The 21,627-nt window shown below is 42.7% G+C and overlaps 1 protein-coding gene across 1 annotated transcript; it reads right to left on the reverse strand.

Moving 5' to 3' along the window:
- Positions 1 to 1,961: 1,961 nt before the first annotated feature.
- LOC117773029 (A disintegrin and metalloproteinase with thrombospondin motifs 15-like) lies at positions 1,962 to 21,588 on the reverse strand. Its single transcript, XM_034604713.1, has 8 exons — positions 20,401 to 21,588; positions 17,614 to 17,746; positions 14,220 to 14,387; positions 11,853 to 12,136; positions 11,596 to 11,773; positions 9,533 to 9,708; positions 8,689 to 8,864; positions 1,962 to 5,723 (listed from the first exon to the last, which is right to left on the reverse strand). The coding sequence occupies exons 1-8, from the start codon at positions 21,346 to 21,348 to the stop codon at positions 4,946 to 4,948; spliced, it is 2,841 nt and encodes a 946-aa protein (XP_034460604.1). The 5' UTR covers positions 21,349 to 21,588; the 3' UTR covers positions 1,962 to 4,945.
- Between the last annotated feature and the right edge of the window lie 39 nt (positions 21,589 to 21,627).

Raw genomic sequence — 21,627 nt, forward strand, 5'->3', positions numbered from 1 at the left:
TGGTAAACACACAAGGAGCAGAAACTACAAAATAAAACACGAAACCGCACACAGGGAGAATACATAAATCGAAACACAGAAAGAAACAGAGTGGGAAAAGGAATTGGGACAAGATGAAACACAGGTACGGGTCGAATACAAACCTAAACACAGGGATAGACACGAAACACAAGGAGGTCATAATCAAAACTGAAAACACTCTTCTATAAAGAGGTGAGAATAAACAGTCTGGAGTCATAACCATGAGGGCCGGATTCCAGACGGTCCAAACTGGAAACTGAGACGTTTGGGAGGAGGGCGGTCCGGAGGAGGGAATCTGGGACGGAGCACAGGGGCTCGGGCGGGCGACCCGGAGGCTGGTCAGGGCCAGAACATGGAGGCCCGGGCGGACGGCCCGGAGGCCAGTCAGGGGTAGAGTATGGGGGCTTGGGCAGACGGCCCGGAGGCTGGTCAGGAACAGATGCAGGGGGCTCTGGAGAGGATGGCAGCTGCTGCAGCTGTCCAGGTACAGGAAGGGGCGTTGGCCTAACCCTCAGACGTGGGGCAGGAATGGGGAACTGAAGAGGTTCCAGCAATTAGAGAGACACCAAGCGAGACCCCCTGGCGCGGAACAGGAGCTGGAGAGGCACCAGGCGAGACCTCCTGGTGCGGGACAGGAACTGGAGAGGCGTCTGCCGGGACCCCCGACGCCGGATCAGGAGTGGCCTCTGCCAGGACCCTCCTGCGCGGGACAGGAACTGGAGTGGCGCCTGCCGAGACCCCCGACGCCGGAACTGGAGTGGCGTCTGCCGTGACCCCCGACGCCGGAGCAGGAGTGGCGTCTGCCGGGACCCCCAATGCCGGGACTGGAGGTGACTGCAGCCCAGCCAGGACTGGAGGTGGGTGCTTGTGAGCAGGCTGTAGAGGAGATGGGTTTTTGCTGTGTGGAGCGCCCCCTCTCCGACATCTGCCACGCACAGCATAATCTTGACGGAGGCTGCGGTGGTCCTCCAAAAGCCAGACAGGTGCCAAGGTATGGGTTAGTAGATGGAGCTGGACAGGATAGGAAGTGTTTGAGCTTAAACTGAAAAAAGAAGAGCACACTGGGGAAAACACTAGGAACTCACGAGAGATGGAGATGACGCAGAGGAAGGACAAGCACGAATGACGAGGCATAAATGATGACGAACCAACAAGGACAAAGGGAAGCTTCTTAGCTACCATCTTGCTCACCATATAACTTGATTGTGTAACATCGTCTCTGTCAGAATGTCTTGTAAAAGCTGCTTGTTGGTCACAAACTTTACAGAAGAACATTGACTTTACCAAAGAGCAGTTGTCAATTTAACTCATCCAGTCTAGCTGCATGTTTTCATATGTAATAATGCTGAAATTGGCTATTTTCATCACTGCAAGCGCCTCCCTCTAACCATGACACTGGCTTTTCTTTTGACCTCAACAAAAACTAATAACTCAATGTTAGTCTCTTTTATTGAAGAAAAAATTCATTGCTCTCATGAGAACTATTTCATATTAATGAATTGCCTCATGGGCTGGATCAAACTGTCTCACAGGCCGTATATGGCCTAGAGGCCGGACGTTCCCCACCACTGCTTTAAACCCTCACATGGATCAAATCCTTGGGGTGAGGGTGTCTGAGTCCGAAAGACATCTATCCAACAATGCGTCAGGCTTACTGGGCAGGCACTGGCCAAGCTTGGTGTGTTATTACAGTGCAGCTGGTTCAACAGAGCTTGAATCAACAGAATACCAAAGTGGATGAATGAATGCATTTTCATCGCTCATGCTTCAGTTGGAGGAGAGCTGCGATATCAAGACTGTCTCATTACATGTAATGGAAGGAAGCAGTTTCAGCACATATCTGATGCAACAGATACTACAGGCGCTGAGGGAGACATTCAAGACACAGCATTTATCTATAATGTAGTAATGCCTTTGTGTAATAACGAATCATGATTCAGTTTATGGTTATAATCCCATATATATTTTATTTGATGCCGCTAGATGGATGTATACATAGTATACAATACAGAAGACAACTGATAACATTATCTGTACATGGTGTGAATAAAACAAGTAACTGTACAAAACCATCTTTTTGTTTGTTTAGTTGTCCCTCTGAACCAAAACAGATACCAAATTAACACTAAAATGAGTTTTCTGTTGAGGGACGTGTTGAGTGACTGGAGAGATTTAAGGACAGTTTCACCTTTGAGTAATAGTAGTTATCTCCCATCATTCTGTGATGTCTGATGAGCTTTTACCAAATATATTTTAGAGTGTTCATCTATTCTCTGTTCAGAAAGTATGCTTCAAATATTTACCTCCACCAAGGAGGTTATGTCTTCAGCCCTCTGCGTTGTTTGTTGGTTTGTTAGTGGGATTATGTCAAAATTACTGAATGGATTTCCATGAAATGTTGGTGTGGATCTGGACAAAGGGGCAGATCCAGGAATTTCTTTAACATTGTGAGATAGGATGTTTGTTTTTTTTACAGTTTGACAGAATTCCCAGAGAAATAATTCATTAATCTGGCCCCCAAAAAACAGGCATGTTTAGCAGACTGATATTTATGAGTGTGTGTAATTAAGTGCAGATCCAAATAAAAATCTGGATCTGGAGCAAATTTAAGTGTCACTTAAGTTTCATAAGTTGGGCCTTGGCAGAGATGCCATTATGGTTCCAGCTCTGACTCAGTTCCAACAGTTGGAGAGATGATGAGTTGAAATTAAATGAGAAGAATCACATTAAAATAAAAGACTGTAATGCCAGGATGGAAAGTGCAGCAATATCTGTGTGGTAATTGATTTACTTTTTTGTAGATTTTGCCAGTAGTTTTACAGAGTGTGTGTTTCATGGGGTGAATAAACATTTTGCCACTTGAATATACTGTGGGCTTCACCTAGCAGTTCACTACAGAAAGTTGGCATGTCACCAACCACTTTCCTTTTGATGTATTAGTCATAGTGTGTAGTAAGTCACAAACTGAAAACCAGTGGCTATCAGGTGTGTGTCTCCTGGCTGGGTTTGGTCGGACATGTCTCTGTTTTTCATGGGCCAGAGTCTCAGCTTTCAACTAATAAACTGGTCTGGTTCGGTTTCAGTTACATTTTCAGGTCTTGTTGGGTTCAGACACAAATCTCTGGACCCTTGAAGAATACTCTGACCCAGTCATCTTGCCACAACAATTTGGCCTTTGTCTAAGTCCCCCTGGTCTTTACACTTGCCCACGTCTCCCACATGCAACATAATGACTATAAGAACTAACTTTTAATTTATCATCTGATATACTGTATTTCAGACTCTGACATCCACCATTGTTTTGGGATTATCAAAGATTTTTGTTTCATTTGTGAGTGGTCATAATATTTTGGCTCATCCTTAAAGGTCTTTTGTTTTTAAGGTGTTGTAAGATGTTGATTTTACCCAGAGTGGAACTTTTTCAGCTCTTTCATCTCTTGGAACAACCCTCTGCTCAGCATCAGAACAGCTAAAACTCTTTGCTTTGAAATATGATGAAAAGCTATTTTTCCAGTAATGTGTTTTTAAAGCAGCTAATGGATTTCCTGTCTTTCATTGTGAGAGTGAGTTTACATCTATTGGCTTTTTCCTCATTCAGTTTTAATGCTGCTAATGTCCTGTCCTCTTCCCTCTTGTGTTCTGCTGCTATTATAATAATAATCATTATGATCATAGTCCGTGGCTGTTTGGAATATATAGTGAAAAATATAAATATAAATTCAAGCAACATCTTCATGTTGCTTGTTTTGTTCAACAAAGACTCCAAAATAAAGCTTTTAAATGAAAGAAGGTGGAACCAGTAAAGTTTTTGCATGTTCCTGCTTTCATGTTCCTTCTCTGTTGACTGATTCAGTGATTAGTTCAGTTAAGTGTTTAAAAATGTTTACAGCTGACTTCAGTCTCCAGGGGGTTTGAGTGTTGTAACAGTCGGAAGGTAATTTTCAGGTGATGACGGAAATGTACAGCGACGGTTCTTTGAGGAAGCCACGCTCCTGTGCGGCTCATGCAGAGAAGCGTCTCTCACAGTGCTAAGGCTTTGTGGAAGGTTATAGCTCTTTGGCAACAGAACACACAACTTAACATTTGTCAGTTTTTACACACAACAGACAGAAACACATTACGTTTTGCACCATACAAACAGCCTACATTCACTGTATACACAAATTTACCTATGAAAAAAAAAAAGTTTAAAGATATTTGGTCGTTAGTATTCAGGGATTCTTTGATATTGATCCAATTGAAAAAAACTGTTTCAAGTGGGTATCATGTTGTATCAGGTTGACTGTGTTTCATTTCCAAATGATATAAAGCTGTTAAGATGAAGTGAATGGCACCAAATCAAGACATCAATTCAAAGATGTAAGAAAATGATGCAAGAACAGCACAGACCAATTATGCCTGGACTGTGGCAGATACAGTACTGTGTTTCACATATCGATCACTTCAGTGATGAGTGAAATGAGAAAAAAATGTCCATTTACCGGTACCTGCTTCTGATAACCGCACAGTGTGGGTGTCACACGCTTTCATCCATTCTTATCTCATCCTATGCATGGAATGATCAGTGTCTCTGCATCCTCTGCTACTGTCTGTATAGAGTTTACACAGGCATTGTGTCATCGTTTAAGGTCGAGGTAGACTAACCAAAAGTCCAACCTGCCACAGTTGGTTTGACGGTTCACTTTACAAGAAGACAGCTTTCCCTCTATTTGTATGTAAACAGATCTCTGTCTTCAAACAGGAGCAGGAGGACATGGCGCTCCCTGTCTTCTACTGTAGAGCAGACACCCCTGCAGACACAGTTAGACTGAAGTTGAGAGGATTTGCACCCAACACAGCCATCCAATCATTGTCATGCTGATTTGGGACAAGGTTCATCAGTTTGACTTCCAAAATTCAATCCATGGACTGTGCCTGCTCTGCTCTAACATGGCTTTAGGTTGCAGAGATCCAGTTCCTGAGGCTTCCTCCGTCCAGAGCAGTGGTCCCTGGGTAGATTCATACCATTCTCGTTTATGCAGTGCACCGGCCGCCTTTTAAAGCCCCTTCCACAGGACTTGGAGCAGTGAGACCAGGTACCTACATCCCACATGGGGCATGGATCCCCGCATGGTCTCACAGCTACAGGCCTGTCAGTGCTGTCACAGTCCACTGCAGGACGCCCCTCCACACTCTGGCACTGCACCAGCCTCTTCTGAAAACCATTGCCACAGGTCACTGTGCATATATCCCAATTTCCTGTCACCCAGTGACTAACTGGCCTCTTCCCCATCGCTTGCTTCTTAACTTCTACTTTGTTGCTGTCCATCAGGACGCTGTTATGTGTTTTGTGGCTTCTCTCCTCTTTCTTCAGGGTTTTTTCCTCCTTGCTCTCCTTGGAGACGTGGAAAGAGTAGCGCACCCTGGGTGGAGTCATCTTCCCCACAGAGAGTACCTCCACAGTCAGGGGCTCCTGCAAGGGTCTGGTGGCCCGCAGAATCTCTATAGATGTGGAGGTGCCGCTGTAACGCAGCAGGCTGCCCTTCACCAGCAGGTCGCGCTCCACCGCTGACACCACGTAGTTGCCGTTCAGGAGGTACGTGCCATGCTGATTCTTTACTGCTAGGTAGTTTTCATCGCTGACCATTCCTCGATAGCCGCGCTGACGGATGTCAATGTTGGAGGCTCCCACTGGCAGCATCACCACAAAGTTGTAGCCATGACTGGAAAGGAAGAGTGGAGATGTGAAATATTAAGTATGCTATTTTTCATTGGTGATGATGTAACTTAATTTAAATTCTAGAATAATGTAGAGTGCAGCATGTTGCTACTTGTTTCCTCTCTTCCCCAGAGTAAGATTTGTTTTCTATGCTTGTAGTGGAAACATTGACACAAGCCTATCTTTGCACAAAGAGAATAGGCTGGGTGAAACGAGTAAACTTTATTCAAAGTGAATGTTTCACTAGTTTTATCAGAAGTAACTCCAACAATATTTCACTAACTGATTATATTTTGTAATTCATGAGCCATCCGCCAACATCTTTAAAAGAGACATATGATGCTTATTCAGTTTTTCTTACCTTTAGTGTGTTATATAGGTTTTTGTGTGGCCTACGTAAAGGGTCTGCAAAGTTCAAAAGCCAAAACTCTGTGATAAAGCAGCTTATCTTTAAGATGATCAACCTGACTTTAAGCACAATATCTGTACTTCAAAAGGGATCCCCCCATGATTTAAGCAGCTCATTAGACTGCGCCAGTGTAAGTGTTAAATACAGAAGTTATATTTTGGAAATAAAGCTCTTTGACTTTGGCTGACCCTGACTGAAACACTTCTCGTCCACTTAAAAAAAACCCGGTGGCAAGATTTTGACAAGCCTACAGCCACAAATTAAAACACAAATTGGTCCTTTTAGTTCTTACAAGTGGAAGCCTTAAGCATTGGCCACATGGAAACAACTCAAACTCCCTGAGTGAAGGAGGATCTGGACGAGAATGAAAACCTTCATCCCTCCTAAGCAGATGATGGTTATAGCTGTTAAAAAGCTTTGACTTTTACAAGACTGTTGAGTCTGGGCAGTTTGAGTCTTAAGCAAAATGATGAAAATGATCATGTGAATCAGGAATAGGAGGACAGGGGCATCATGTTTATACTTTTTCAATTTTTTTTCTTTCTTCAAAACATTTCACGACTAAGGAATTTAAGGCAACAGGTAACAGATGCTGATCTCAGGTACTGGAACATTTGTTGTTTTCAGAACTTACAACAGGAAACTTGAAAAAAGAAGAAAGGAAAAGATGCATCTGATCAGCACATGAATTTAATTTTAATACCCAGCTGCTGATGATATCCGGACCCACAATTTTCCTTTTATGATCTGCTAGAAGAGCCCTCTTTCACACTGTGTCAATGAGACCTCGTCCTTTCCGGTACACTTTTCATCACAGGAATAAAATCATTGCTTTCAAGCCACTGGTCTCATGTAATTGATTGTGTAAAACATGCAACCTGTCCCCAAGATGTTTGACCTAAATCTATTCATGGTGAGTTATTTACATCTTGTGTCATTTGTATTTGTTTTTTATTTCCTTGACTGTATCTATTTCTCTTCCCTAGAATTTCACATTTTATTGTGCAAGAAGATCTTTAGATATCCAAAGTTTATCATTTGGAAACGTAACTTTCTTAGTGGGGATTAGATTGTGAGCAAATGGAAACATAGCAACAAACCACCTCAGTGAATTCATCAATTCTGTCAGGAGATTCCCAAAAGAGCATAAAGCCCACAAAGCATCCTTACAGTGAAGTGCAGAACTCCACTCCTGCTGATCTCCAGACCTCTATCCAGAGTCAGCTCTCTGTAGATATGCATCCATTCTTTTATGTAATTCCTCAACTTTCTTAGAGACGGCACACTTGCCAAGACAACAGAGCAATGCTGCATGCCTCTCCTCTGGTCTGTCTCCTGTCCAGAGCCCTTTGACTGCTGCTCCCTGTTATCATAAAATGTGGCACTCAGCCACATTGTCTATTCTATTACCACTGAAGATATATTAGAAATTCAAAAGGCGACGAAGAGCCAGATTTGCAAAGATCTCCAAACATACTCTAAAAGATAAGGCTTCATTGCAACCACTGTTCTCTCCCTGAGATTGAACAAAGCAGGTTCAATTTCTGATTTAGGCTTTTGGTTGCAAGGACTAATGATTCAAAACCAGTAAACAAACACATAAACGCCAACTCACACATGCACCAACATCTGTGGTAGGTCGTGGCAACACCCATGACATCATCACATGCTTCTTGTGAACAACTGAGTCAAAGTAACTCTAACAAACAGCCCCAATCTGGTGTCATTGGCTGGACTCCAGGTTTAACAACCTTCAGAGTCAGTGTTTGGATCATATGTTCCATATCCACGATTGTCCTCGGGAGCTTATGAGCGCCATGACAGTTACACATGCAACATGCTCAGCTTCACTGATGCTCTGGCCGGGCTCCGCTGCTACCTTCAAAAATATGAAATTCCTGTATTTCTTTAATAGTATTTAACTTATTTTAATTGTATTAATTTTACTTCTGTGCTTTTGTAATTCCGCACCTCTTCGCGATCAACTTAAAATACTAGGTTACTGTCATTGTCGATGTAGCTAACTGTGGGCCATCGCTTCATGTCATCACCGTTACACAGTTGTCCTCACAACTTTTTTATGTTTGTACCGTGTAAAATACACCTCTAATTTTTGTCCATTTTGCGACTATTTATGCTATAAGCCAAGTTTAGCAGCGAGCATGACAACTAGGCCCATGTGAACACAACTATTCCACTTAAATCAGAAGTTGAAGTCAGCATAAAGGTGGATACACAAGAAATACACAATGGTGTATGTGTTTTGGGTTTAAATAGATTTTCCATGAAAGTAACTTAGATGAAAATCTAACCATTTAAAGATATTTATTCATAAATTCAGATAATAACAAACAGTTACTTTTTAGACTCCGTGACAACTATGGGTTTCCTTTCTGAACTCACACTGCACAGTTTTGAAATACCATGTACGTATTCAGTCTTGCCATTACTTTGGTACTTGACTAAAAAGTATGGTCATAAAATAAAGTTGACCCTGACCTGTCCCACCACTTCAGATGTGACCCCAAAGAGTGTCACAGTGTGCCGGCGTACTACTTACACAGGTTTGGTGAAGAGTCCTGAGACTTTCTTACAGCCCTTGTTGTCCCCGCCACACACGCCACACTTGTCAGACTTCTTGTTAGAGTCCAGCTTGCCATCGCAGCCGGCCTTGATGCATTTTCCCTGAACACATACAGCTGAGGTGTCAGGAGAGCAGGGCGTCCCATCCACCACCTGCAGGGATTGAGGTTACAAAAGTTACATCATCCTGGGCTCAGGTCATTGGGTAACATGTGAGTAGGACAGCGAGAGCAAGGCTGAAGATGTGCTCACATTTTGACAAACACTTGAACCCATGTACATAAATGAAAATAATGAACCAGAGAGAGTTACAGTGTGTGTGAGTGTAAACGAGATGTGGAGTTGTGTTGCTGCTACAAGCTTGTTTTCATGCTGTCCAGCCACAGCTGTGAAGCGATACAATCCCTGCATGTTTCCCTCTCTCACCACTACTGCCACTAACACATCTCCACTCATTGTGCAGTAGACAGAATTAGCTGTTTCTTCTTGCACTGTGGATGAGGGCCAAGTCACACCAGGCCGACAGTTACTGTAAACACCAAACCAGGAAACCTCTGTGAACATGGAGCCGCTCAATAAATGTTTCAACTACACCTCCCATGAGGTTCTGACTTGTGACGAGGTGTTCAAGGACAAAGAGTCCAGATTTCATTAGGAAGCACAACTGCAGCTCAGAAGATTAAGATACTTTACTCGTGTCATGTCTCAGGTTTTTAGACAGATCTGAGTATGAGGAAATTTTTTCAGTGAGTAGAAAAGTGAGTGTGGATTTAAAAATTTGGTATGAGGAATGTTTCAGTGAAAAAAATAATTATACACACCTTAGGAGCAAGGACATAGAAGTAGCCAGTCCCGTTAGCACGGCAGATGAGCTTGCATTTGTCCTTGGGAGAGATGCCGGAATATTTGGGAACCCACACCACAGAGGAACCCAGTCTGTTGGTGTTTAGGTTTAGGCCGTTGAACGCCTCACATTGCTCCTCCCTGAAACTCTTACCTGGAGAGAGAAAAACAAGCTTTGAGTTGATTGACAGCTACTGCAGCACTGTTTACTGCCCAGGGTGTGATGCACCAATCATGCTCTCTGTTCTTGCACATATAGCACATTTTACATTTTACAGGGACAACTTTACATACAGAGATAATGTAGATAGGTAGATGTACTTTACTGATCCCACATTGGGAAATGTTAATTCTACAGCAGATGAACTCACTGACATGTACTTAGTAAATAACAATAAAACATAACTAGAAATACCGCAGTGATATCAGTGAAATCAAATCACTTTGTCTTTGAGTCCAAGTGACAATCAAAAGTTTTCCCTCAAAGCGTTCTTGAGGTTTTGCATTCAAGAGGCCAAAAGCATATATTGAGAGGCCACGTGACCTTGCCTTTTGACCTTTGACCAGTAAAATCTAATCATTTAACCCTTGAGTCCAGGTGAATTTATGTGCCAAATTGGAGAGAATTGGGCCGAGACATTCCTGAGATATCACATTCACAAGGCATAACTCTTGCTTTGTGAGAACACAGTGACCTTGACCTTTGAACCTTGACCACCAAATTCTAAGCATGACCTCCATGAGTCCAAATGAATAGTTGTACCAAATTTGAAGACATTCCTGAATGGGGCGTACATACGTTCAGACACATACGGGCTTGAAAATTTAGGGTAATTTCTCATTGATGGACACACAAGGCTCCATTGATATTAGCAAGGAAAACTCCTTCCTACAGCACAGCCCCATGCATTTTCAAATCCTTTTTAGTGTATGCATAGTCCAAGTGGGGGACCACATCGGTGGACCATCAAGACCACCAAAAGCTTTACTATGGAGAGAAAATGGACTCAAAATGGTCAAAAATGTGAACATGACAACTACACTTCTATGAAGTTGAAGTTAAAAGTCTGTTCCTGAAATATCTCCATATTTATCAGCTATAATATATTTTTATAAGAAGAAATGTGTCCTATTATAATGTCGTGAACACATAAAAATGTCTAGTTATATTTGAAAAACATTATTTTAACAATAAACTTTTCACATTATAATGTGATAGTGATACAATTCAGATTTACGTTATAGTTAAAAATACTCTCAAAGTTGTGAGTAAATAGATTTTAAAAAATCCTGGCTCTGTCCCATCAACCGGATCTGCCCTAAAAGTTGCACAAATTGGTGCAAATTGGTTCAGTACTTTTTGTGTAATTCTACTTAGTAAGAGAATTAAATATAATATTCTGTAAAAATTGAAGACAGCACCTAAGTAACGATATGCAGGCTCTCTTGTGTAGAGATCAGAATGTGCTGCTCTATAGGTTTCCATTAAATTTCCAAAACTAAGCTTAAAGGTCCAGTGTGTAAGATGTAGGTGAAAGGGATCTATTGGCAGAAATTTTATGTAAAATAATCCCAGTGATGTTTTGACTCGGGTGTTTCATCTAAATTGTACAAATTATTGTTTTCTTTACCATAGAATAGGATCTTTAGCTTCAAATACTTTATATTAACATCGGGAGTGGGTCCTCTCTACGGAGGCTGCCATGTTTTTACAGTAGCCCAGTCTGGACAAACGAAACACCTTTTGAGTTTTTATGACAACTGAAGGCTACCACAGGTTCTCTTTGATGTTTGGAAGGGGAGGGTGACGTGAGGGGTATTCAGCTGCAGCATGCACCTTCACCACTAGATGTCGTTAGATTCTACACACTGTACCTTTAACTTAGAGAACAAATACACTGATGCCTTTATGGATCTGTTGTATGTAAGTAAATGAACTGATGTCATGAAGTTGTGGAATTGTGCCTGTGGGGTAGAGTTTCAGTGAATGGTCAGTCAGAGCCCTCTCTGTGTCTCCCTGTGTGAGCAGAGCCTAGCGTACCTGTTTCAGGGCAAGGGTTGAGGTTACAGGAGCGATATTTGATGCGAAGGCCGTAGCAGTATTTGCCTCCATTCTCAGGGACGGGGTTGTTACACTCCCTCTTGGCGAGTTGAACTCCTCCACCACAACTGCGGGAACAATCTCCAAATGCACCCCATTTGCCCCACCGGCCATCCACCTGTGACCAAACGAAAAGAGGCCGTACATCAGTTGTTTCCATTAAAAGGACCGAGGGCAACTGATCTTCCAACACTCACCTTGATCTGCATGGTGGCAGTCTTATCAGCGCAGGCTCCTCTGTAGCAGACCTTGCCGTTGCCACAGCTGGTCCCATCCGCCCAGGGAAAGTGTCGGGTTTGACAGACCAGCTGTCCTCTGGCCTTCCCAGTGCACCACAGTTTGGAGCAGGGCTGCATGTATGGGCAGGGTTTGGAGGCGGGACCGAAGGCGAGCTCACACTGGCGGTGCAGGCTGTAGCTGGAGCCAGGCAGGTTGTCCGGGAGAGACAGCTGCCTCTGAGGCTGGTCCAGCAGACAGTCTCCTAAAGAAACAAACCCACAGCACTGCTCTCAGTCCCACTGCACACTGTACTGACTCATATGGATATTGAAATCCAATGACTTCATGACTAAACATGTGGAAGTGTTCAAATATCTATTCAAAGAGCAAGAGTTTATTGAGCCGCTTGGTTGCTGCTGATCAGCCTTTTAAACATTGGAAATATTTCTGTTTTGACTTTGACTTGTTTCCAGCAGCAACAGGCAGATGTTTTCAGATCGAATAAACCCACTGATACCTGTCAGCAGTCACACAAAGTTAGCGTAAGAGCCAGATACTTCCCTCAGAAAAAAAGTGCATCGACCAAACCCATTGTTTCTTATGCCAATTCATATTGCACACAAAAATCGTTCTCATCTGAAGCTACACCGCACTATGTATTGCTTTCCCACCAGAAAAGGCAAAACAGATCAGTAACACATTATAACATGAAAGGTTTATTCTTACAACAATGTATTTTTAAGTTATTACAACATAAACACATCATAAAAAGAAACCATGTCTGTTATAACAATGCAATATTAATCTTGGTTCAAAACGAAACCTTTCACATGATAATATGATAGTGTGATGTGATGTCATGTTTGAGTGAGGAAACATATAAAGAACTGATAATTTGAGGAATATGGACTTAAGTCTTTAGTTGTGGCAATCAGATGTGATTAATGCTTCAAGTCCACTTATCAACAAATCATCCTCATGTGATTGATTCGCTGCTCCAGGTCCTAACGTCTAATGTCTTTCTCTCTGATCAGAGACTTCACCTCCAAGACCTCTCCCACTCATCCAATTAGTTTTATCTGCTGATTTGCCACTTTAGAAAATGTGCATTTTCTCTCTCATGCACACTTTTTATTTTTTTGATAAACCCACTGAAATTTTTAAAAGTTCTTTAGGATACTGCCCAGCCCATAAATATGAAAATAAGTTTGAATCAGCTGGGTAAAATGTTGTGCATTGAAAGGATGTTCAGATGACTTTCTGCAAGTTAATGGTTTAAGGTTTATCTACGTCGACATCATTTAAAATCAATGGATTACAGCATTCAAGAATATTTTTCGAACCAAAACAGAAAACCAAGACGATGAGCTAAAAGACACAAAAACTGCCCGATGATAATTCTCTGTGGGTGGGTTACTCAAAGAGGCACCTCTGATCCATCACTTGAATAAAAAAATGCCGCTTTAAGTACACTTTTAAAATGTCCTTTGATTAAAATGTTTTGACTTATTTGAGTTGGATATTATGATATTTCTGTAGATTCTTTGCTGATATAAGGTTTCATAATCTCGCATTTGAACTTCATAGTGAACATTTTAAGTGTGTGCACAGCTTTTTATATATAGTCTATGATGCAGAGTGAAGTTAGAAGATTTTAGAGTCAATGTTTTTCATAAAACAACTGAATTTTATTTATTTCTGTTCACATGTGTGATTCATATATGTTTTATTCGGCTATTTCAGAGGTCTGTAAATAAAAAAAAAATACCCCAAGTAAATAAAAGTAGACTCGGTCCACAGACTGAAGGCACACTGCCCTGCTCTCAATGACTGCCACAGAGAAGTTGGTCGCCTGTTTATTCAAATGAAGCAACTTTGACCTTGAAGCTTGAAGCAACTTCAAGGCTGATTGACAACAGGCTCACCACAAAGGTAGTGGTCGGCACACCAGATGTACAGCAAACCATGATCATTTGCTCCTTAATAAAGCTGGTGGGCATGAGTGTGTTTGTCAGAGTAACAGTGTGGAAATGTCAGGCTGTAAAGTCTGCAATGTACACCTGAGTGAATATGACTGGGTGTTACTGGCTGCACAGCTTTGAACAAGCCACTGGCTGTGAAGCCTCATTTATCCATAGAGACATATTAATGAAAAAAAGAAGGACGGAATAGAAATATTTTTGGCCTTCGGTCATACTACCAAGATGATGAGTACAACTGTGACAAAAGCGAGCCAATGTCTGTTTTTTTGTGGGTTAGATTACTACCAGCTGACAGCTCAAAGCCTGGACAAAATTAGCGAGTCCATCTACATCCAGAGACATACACAGGAAGTGTTTACTAACCATGACCTCTGTCCAGGAACTCAGTAATGATGGCTGCGCTGCAAACAGACCAGGGTCGGCTCCTGTCAATCTGAATCAGCGTGGGAGACATCATGTGGTTGTCCTTTAGTTTCCCAAACACCTCCTCACATGCCTTCACATTGTCGTGGGGCATGTTGAAGACGTGGCCTGAGGAGAGAGGGTGGGGTGGGAACAGAGACAGATGGTCACACCGTTGTGGGACTCAAGTAGTTGCATTTAATGTCATACCATGATATGCAGTTGGTTCAGTTACTGGGTGGATACAGTGAAGTTTCTGCATGACCACATATGTATGAGATGTATAAATGTGAACTCCACTTGGACTGAATTGGAGCTGATATCACAGCCGACAGGAATGCGTGGCATATGTCCATGCTCTAAATCTGGTCTGACAGGGGAATTTAGTTCCCTAAGAAAATTGTTTCATTCCCTAAATACGGACATGCAGTACTTTCCAAAAGAAAAAGAGAACAATCATAAACTGTGGTTTCAGCTTATTTAATCATGGACCAGGACCTTTCCGGAGGGAAATTGTGTCATTATTTAACATATACGTGGTCAGTGTAAATCAATGCCTCCCTTGGGGCCTCAGGAGTTACTTGTGCATCTGGTCTCAGGCATGAGTCCTGCTTCTTTTACAGCCCCATCAACCACTGATTGTTGAAAATGAGAACGACACTGTTACTTGTATTATTAATAGGATTGGCCTTATAGCGTTAGCTTTGAGTAAACTACAGCTGATTTAATACTATCCATTAAACTGCATCAACAAGCACAGGAGGAAGGATTAGCGGTGATCAACTTTAGTTCCTTTTCCATTTTACCATGTTGCACATATAAATATATCAGTCTAAATCACTGCTACCACAGAAAAGAAATAGTCAGTTCAGTTAATTCACCCTATAGTTCAAGCTGAACTGGAAACTTCTCCTCCGCCAGGAGGTCATAAATCTCTTTACTCACTTCTGAATTCAGCATGATGTCAGGTTTCAGACGGATCCAGCTGGATCATACAATACTTTCTCTAAGCACATGTACCATGACCCAGCTGTGATGTCACTCAAAAGTTGGTAATTGTAGCTAATTAATAAGCAAGAAAACTAGAAAAAGGAATTCAAATTATAGTTCAGCATTTTATGTAATGGTAAGAGTGAGATGAGAGAACTGGTGTCATATCTCATGTCTGTGGGGTAAAGAACAAAGCGTTAGTTAAACTGACTTTGGAAAAACACTAGTAGGAACCTATAAAAGAGCAATTTTGATGTAGCTATATCTTAGGGGTTACTTTTTTTGTTTGTCATGAAATTTTCCCTGAAACCAACAATCATTTCTCTTTCTGTACTGGTTTAGCAAGATAGATAGAATGTAAAGATAATCAGCTTTAAAAGTGCAAGTGTATTTTATAAACATTGGAAACAACTGGATATAGCTTCTTCCCCTCAACTTCCCAGCTCAGCGAACAAGTCCTGGCCCCAACTCATTTCTAAACACAAGACTGGAGTCAAACCCACCTCACCCTTGGAGACAAAGCAAATATGCAAATGTTTTAAAGCAACAAACAGAAATCAGCGCCATTTCCACCAAAAACGTCAGAGCTCTGCATGTCTGTAATTCAGTGGCATATTAAATACACAATTGCATGAAAAAATTCACTGGACATTTAATTGCAACACAGTTCAGAGTCCAGAGAAAAGTTGAGACAGTTTTGGTGTAATTTTTCTTTCTTAAATTGGCCTTTTCTTCATCTGCCAGAGAATTACAGCTGGGGTGTACATTTGTGAGTTTATGTAACCATGTGAATAAAGGGCCTGAACTGTTTTCAATTTTCAAGATTTTTTCAAAAAACATATCTCTCTCTTGCTGTTTGCAGCTGCCAGTGTGCAGAGTTACGTTGTGCAGCTGGTATGTGGAACATGCACTGATCTAAACCTTGGCCTGTAAGACCCAGACGCTCATTCCGAGTGTGCCCACCCAATTAGAGACTACTTCAAAAACGAACATCAGGTCAAAGTAATGAAATAGCTGGTGGGACTAATAACCCTGCAGTGCTCTGGGACTGGTCTGAGAACATGAAGATCATGATGAAAGTTGCAGAGCTTTCCAGGCGGGCCAGTTTACACACTGATTACGTGCACAGACGTCTGTCAAGCCGGACAGCAGAATTCCTTTGACAGTTTAAGTTGAGGTTGTATGAAGCTATTGCCCTAAAGCCAGTGGTTCTCAATCTGTGATGTGGCCACCCCTGAGACGGGCACAGAGCCACTGTGGAGACTGTAGAGGGTAGGTGTGTGTGTGTGTGTGTGTGTGTGTGTGTGTGTGTGTGTGTGTGTGTGTGTGTGTGTGTGTGTGTGTGTGTGTGTGTGTGTGTGTGTGTGTGTGTGTGTGTGTGTGCGTGTGTGTGGCTACCTCAACACACACACCTACACTATACTATTCAATTTTCATTTGAAAAGGCAACAACGGATATACCTGATGTCCACACTACTCCAATGCTTTAGAGCCACTAAAAGGAAAAGTTTGGAAACGCTGTCCTCTTTTAGTTTGAAATTTCCCGATCTGCATTTTAGTCTGGACGGGCAGAAACTGAAATATTTAAAAACGATGACGAAGACACTCACAACTGCTTGCTGATTGGGTCTTTTCAGTAAAATGTAAATTTTGCTTATTAGGTCAGGCCCATCACATGACCCCCTATACCAGAAGAAAACTAACTGGCCTCAGCTACCAGTGTAGAACACAACATGAATATAATCAATTACAAGAGCGGCTGACCCTGTTGTCTATGCTAACAGCTGTTGTGAAGTTAAAGTCAGCTTTTTACAATAATACAACTGCTTACGTGTAGGAGACGATCTATTATTCGAGCAATCTGCGACAATTCTGCAACTATAAACCGAAGGCTTCCTGTTTACACCAGCCCGCACATGCCCAGTGTAGGTGAGTGGTCATGTTATTGTGCGTTTTAAGGTCTGTTATGTATTATGATTAAAACTGAGACGTGGCGCTCAAGTGGAGAGAGATTGTTTTAGTTTGAAAACATTGGAATCTTGGGAGGGGGGCATATGGAGTGAGTGTATTTCGGAGAATAAATGCTATTCATACAATTTATTTCACTAATGTTAAACTTTTATTCAGTTGCTTTCCCTGTGTTTTAGAAAAAAGTTTGCAGTGGGGGCACAAGCTCTTTTCTCCTTCTGAAGGGGACCATATACCAGATTAAGTCTAAGAACGACTGCCTCAAGCATATCTCTCTCTGAGGCCTGCTGCAATTCCACTGTGTATTAGCATAAATCTAAAATGCACAGGAAGTTCAGTTCCCTCCTAATCAGTTACACTTCATTCAAACTACACCAACAATCAGCATGTGTCTAACCTAGTTCGTGGGCAGTGGTGAAAGCCGAGGGCAGGCCGTCATCCTCGATGACAGAGCAGCTCCTCTTCGGGTCACACATGGTCCCGACGTCAGCCATCCCCAGTGTGTCGCAGGTTGTGGCTCCACAGAGATCCTGGTGACAGAGACTTGAGAGTTAAATGTGAAAGGGACTTTTCTCTTTTTTTCCTGGAGGAAACGTAGAAAATCAGATAGGACTCGAGCCATGTTCTAAAGCCATGTTTCGTGTGGTTGAGCTGAGAGTTACAGAGTGAACAGAGCGTAAACGGCACTAATACAAAGCACATGGGGCCGTGGTTTGCTTATTGCTGCTCGCTTCTGAAAATATATTGAGGCAGGGAGTCAGGGGAGATAGCCCATTAGAGATTTCCCCTTGGTGTTTAGGTAAGAGGTAAGAAGATAGTTTGGGAGGACTAGATGAGTCCCACCTGCAGCTCACAGCCCAGGGTGAAGGACAACCATGTCGGCTCCACTACAGTCTTTTCTTTACGAGTCACTGTTTCCTCTTGTATCCTTGACATCCCAGGTCGATCCATCATTTTGATCCAGACTGAAATATCTCAACAGCATCATGTGGAACATACTGTGCATGCAGCTGTGGCTCAGGAGGTGGAGCGGGTCATCCACTAACCAACAGGTTGGTGGTTCGATCCCATCCTCCCCTATCCCGCAAACCTAAATATCCTTGGTCAAGAAGATATGAAGACATGTCGGTGAATGGCAAAACTGTACTGGAAAGCGCAAGAATAGAAAAGCTCTATATAAATACATTTATTTATTTTATATTGATGGTCCGTAGATGATGAATCCAAATGACTTTGTAATCTCTTTACTTTTCCTCTACAGCCATCATGAAGTTGATGTTTGTGGTTTTGATTGAAATGGCTCAGATATGTTTGGATTCTCACGATATTCTGTAATAACTTTGGTGCTCACCCAGATTTTCATTCAGCACCATCATCGGGTCAACATTTCGATTTGTCCATTACTTTGGTTTATGACCTTTCCTTCAACCTCATTTGTAGTTTATTTACAAATGTTGGCATTTTAGCTCACATGGTGAACATGTGTAAACATTATGCCTGCTCAACATCATGTTTTGCATTCTGCTGTTAGCTTTTAGCTCAAAGCTTTACACGTACACAGCCTCACAAGCATTTAGGTGGTTTCATCTTCAGTTCAATGAAGGTCATAGTGCCAGTTGTGCACCCTTGTATATAAGTGCATGTTGTTTTATATTTAAATCATAATGTGCCTTAAAAATTGCAGTGAAAGCCTGCACCACTGATCTCAGACCAGGTTTTCATTGGGCAATTGTGCAATAACTCTGTGCTGCCTCAAGTTAGCAATGAGCCCACAATGCACCTGAACACACCTCAAGACTAACATGTGCAGAATAGAACATTAGAATATTGGCCATGATTCATTGGTTTGCATACAAGTGTTAGATCTTTTCCTGGATCTTTAGCACTTATTTTACTCCTGCTCGGATCTCTCTGCTCTGGGATTACGGTCGATCAAGAAGTCTTTTCTGTGCTTTTTGCAGTGAACAAAGGGAATCTAGATAAATAGTGGTGAACTTGTTGTGTTACAGTGAGGCCTAAGGATGCCAGAAGCACTTTCTGCCAGGCACGTGTACTCCACATCACTTGGTCTCCATAACCTATGACAAGGTTTTTTCCAACGCAGCAGCTGTGCTCATTGTGCCCTATAAGGACAACAACACTGGCCCTGCACTCAGTGTAAATAAGTGATCTTTCCCAGCACTGGGATGTTTTGACCTTGATGAGTTTTACATGTTGCTCTGCCGTGAAGCAGAGAGGTCGTGTCTCAGACTGCTGGACGGGATTAAAAGCAGATGACAACAACCAGACATCATAAGAGGAGAGACAGAAAGAAATTAGTGATGCAGAAAGATATATAGGTAAGTGGTCACAGTTGTGGTGGTCACATGTGGTTATCGTAACAGTTGTGACTGTTCTGAAGGCTTTAGATGGTGTCACTTTACATCAGCTTGAATGGAGGAGTGATTTGGATTCAAAGTGGAGTTTTATGAACTGCTCTGATCTTTATGACGGTACCTCATGTAGGCAGATAACGACCCAGCTCTTATTCTGTAGGAGCACACAGAGGTGAGTTCTTGGAAACGACTGACTCGGTTGATCTTTTCCAGTGACTCGCTGAAGCAGCTAACACAGAACTACATGACGTGCATTGCGCAGCTGTGCAGATAAAGACACAGTTCGTGGATGGATTACTGAATGGGTATTGCAGGCACACAATGTGAAAGGGCCCAAAGGGTTAACGGGCCCCTGGACCTGACTCTCTGTATGAAGTAACATTTATATTTCTTGTTGGAATGTCCATGAGACACAATAGGACTACAGAGAGATACAAAACTGTGATCAAGAGATGCAACATGGCTACAAAGACATGCAATGAAAAATGATTAAAAGGGACACTGAATGACCATAACAGCATGGAAAGCCACACAGACCCACACAATGACATGTTATAATCAAATGAACCAGAAGTTCATGTGTGGGTAGGGGGTGGCAATTTCCTGTCTGTTATGTTATGTCTGTCTGTCTGTGCCCCTTGTGCCCCCTTGTCTCATAATATAGCCATACACTCGTGTGTATGCAGCATGTCTATTTCATATAAGTTAGTGCCGACTTTTATAGGACTCCCTCTCTCTCTCTCTCACACACACACACACACACACACACACACACACACACACACACACACACACACACCCCTGCTTACCTGTTTGGTGAACAGTATGGCAGTGTCCCAGTAGTCAGGGTGCTTGTCGTTGTGTTTATTCAACTTCTTCTGCCAGGAGCAGAAGTTGCGCAGAGTCAGGGCTGCGTTACTGGAAACCTTCGGTCCCTTGTTGGCCTCATTTATCACCATGAAGCCCACCACCACTATATTAATGGAGTTGAAGATGCTGGGGTGTTTGTAGAGCCGGGCTGCTACTGACATCAGGGTCAGGAGATAGTGCTTCAGGTCATCCCCGTGAAATGTAGCCATCGATTCATCTGCCACCACCAGCACCTCCACAAACCTGGGGATGGAGGCGAACCTTTTTGACCTGCCTAAGGTTTTCAACACAGTTTCAGTGAAGTCATCATTATCCAGTTCGCCCACATGCTTGTATTTCTCCAGGGAGACGGTGAAGCTGGGATCAGGTGTAACTCCACACCTGCTGGTGAAGTTGCGGCCGAAGTGCGCATCAGTGCGTCCCCGGCGGCGGATGACATGCGTCCTGTCCAAATAGTTTCTGTATCCAGACGCGACTGGTGCGTCTTCAGCCCTGTTTCGACTGATGAAATACTCCATTCCCTTATAGGAGAACCCTCCATGGAGACCTTTGCACAGGCTAACAGCGGCAAATGAGTCCGGGTCTGTGTTGACATCACCGGAGTAGAAACATGCCCTGAGGTCTGCCGCTTCAGACGCGTTAGGTGCCAAAGGGCCACTCTCAGGGGCCAAGGTGCCCAGAGCAAGAAAACTAGAATCCGGTGTGAGTCTGAGGTAAAATTCCTGTTTGAACGCAGTTAATCGAAAAACATTCATCTGCAGATGCTTTTCATCATCTTGGAGATCCACGCGTTCGGGTGTGAAGAAATCGACCTCCATGCAAAATGTTTGTTTCAAATAAAAGAAAAAATGTATAAAAACAATCAAACAATGAATGAGTGTAGCCATCTCTGCTCCTCGGGCAAGTCCACAGTGTAATTCAGCTGCGGTGCGTTCGCGTGCAGTAACAAGTTGTGCGCAACGAGCAACAACGTCCTCAGAAAACTAAGCAGCCGCTCTGCCGCCTCAGCTTCTTCCCCATCCTGCAGCGTGTCCACTCTGACCTCCAACTTGTCTGAGCCGCGGCGCTCACTGTCACTGAAACCTGACTGAGTGCGCAACACAGAGCTCACTGGTCATGCGTCTCGGTTTGTGCTGCAGCCACTTAACTCTCCAAATATTATTGTT

The sequence above is a fragment of the Hippoglossus hippoglossus genome, chromosome 13, assembly GCF_009819705.1.
Source record: "Hippoglossus hippoglossus isolate fHipHip1 chromosome 13, fHipHip1.pri, whole genome shotgun sequence".
In the NCBI taxonomy this organism is placed as follows: Eukaryota; Metazoa; Chordata; class Actinopteri; order Pleuronectiformes; family Pleuronectidae; genus Hippoglossus; species Hippoglossus hippoglossus.

Excerpts from the sequence above, each read along its gene's own strand:
- LOC117773029 (XM_034604713.1), bottom strand. The coding sequence starts at position 21,348 with ATGGCTACACTCATTCATTGTTTGATTGTTTTTATACATTTTTTCTTT. Across the intron at positions 11,774-11,852 it reads CTGCCACCATGCAGATCAAG|GTGGATGGCCGGTGGGGCAA; the intron begins GTGAGTGTTGGA and ends GTTTGGTCACAG. Across the intron at positions 5,724-8,688 it reads GGACTCTTCACCAAACCTGT|TCATGGCTACAACTTTGTGG; the intron begins GTAAGTAGTACG and ends CTTCCTTTCCAG.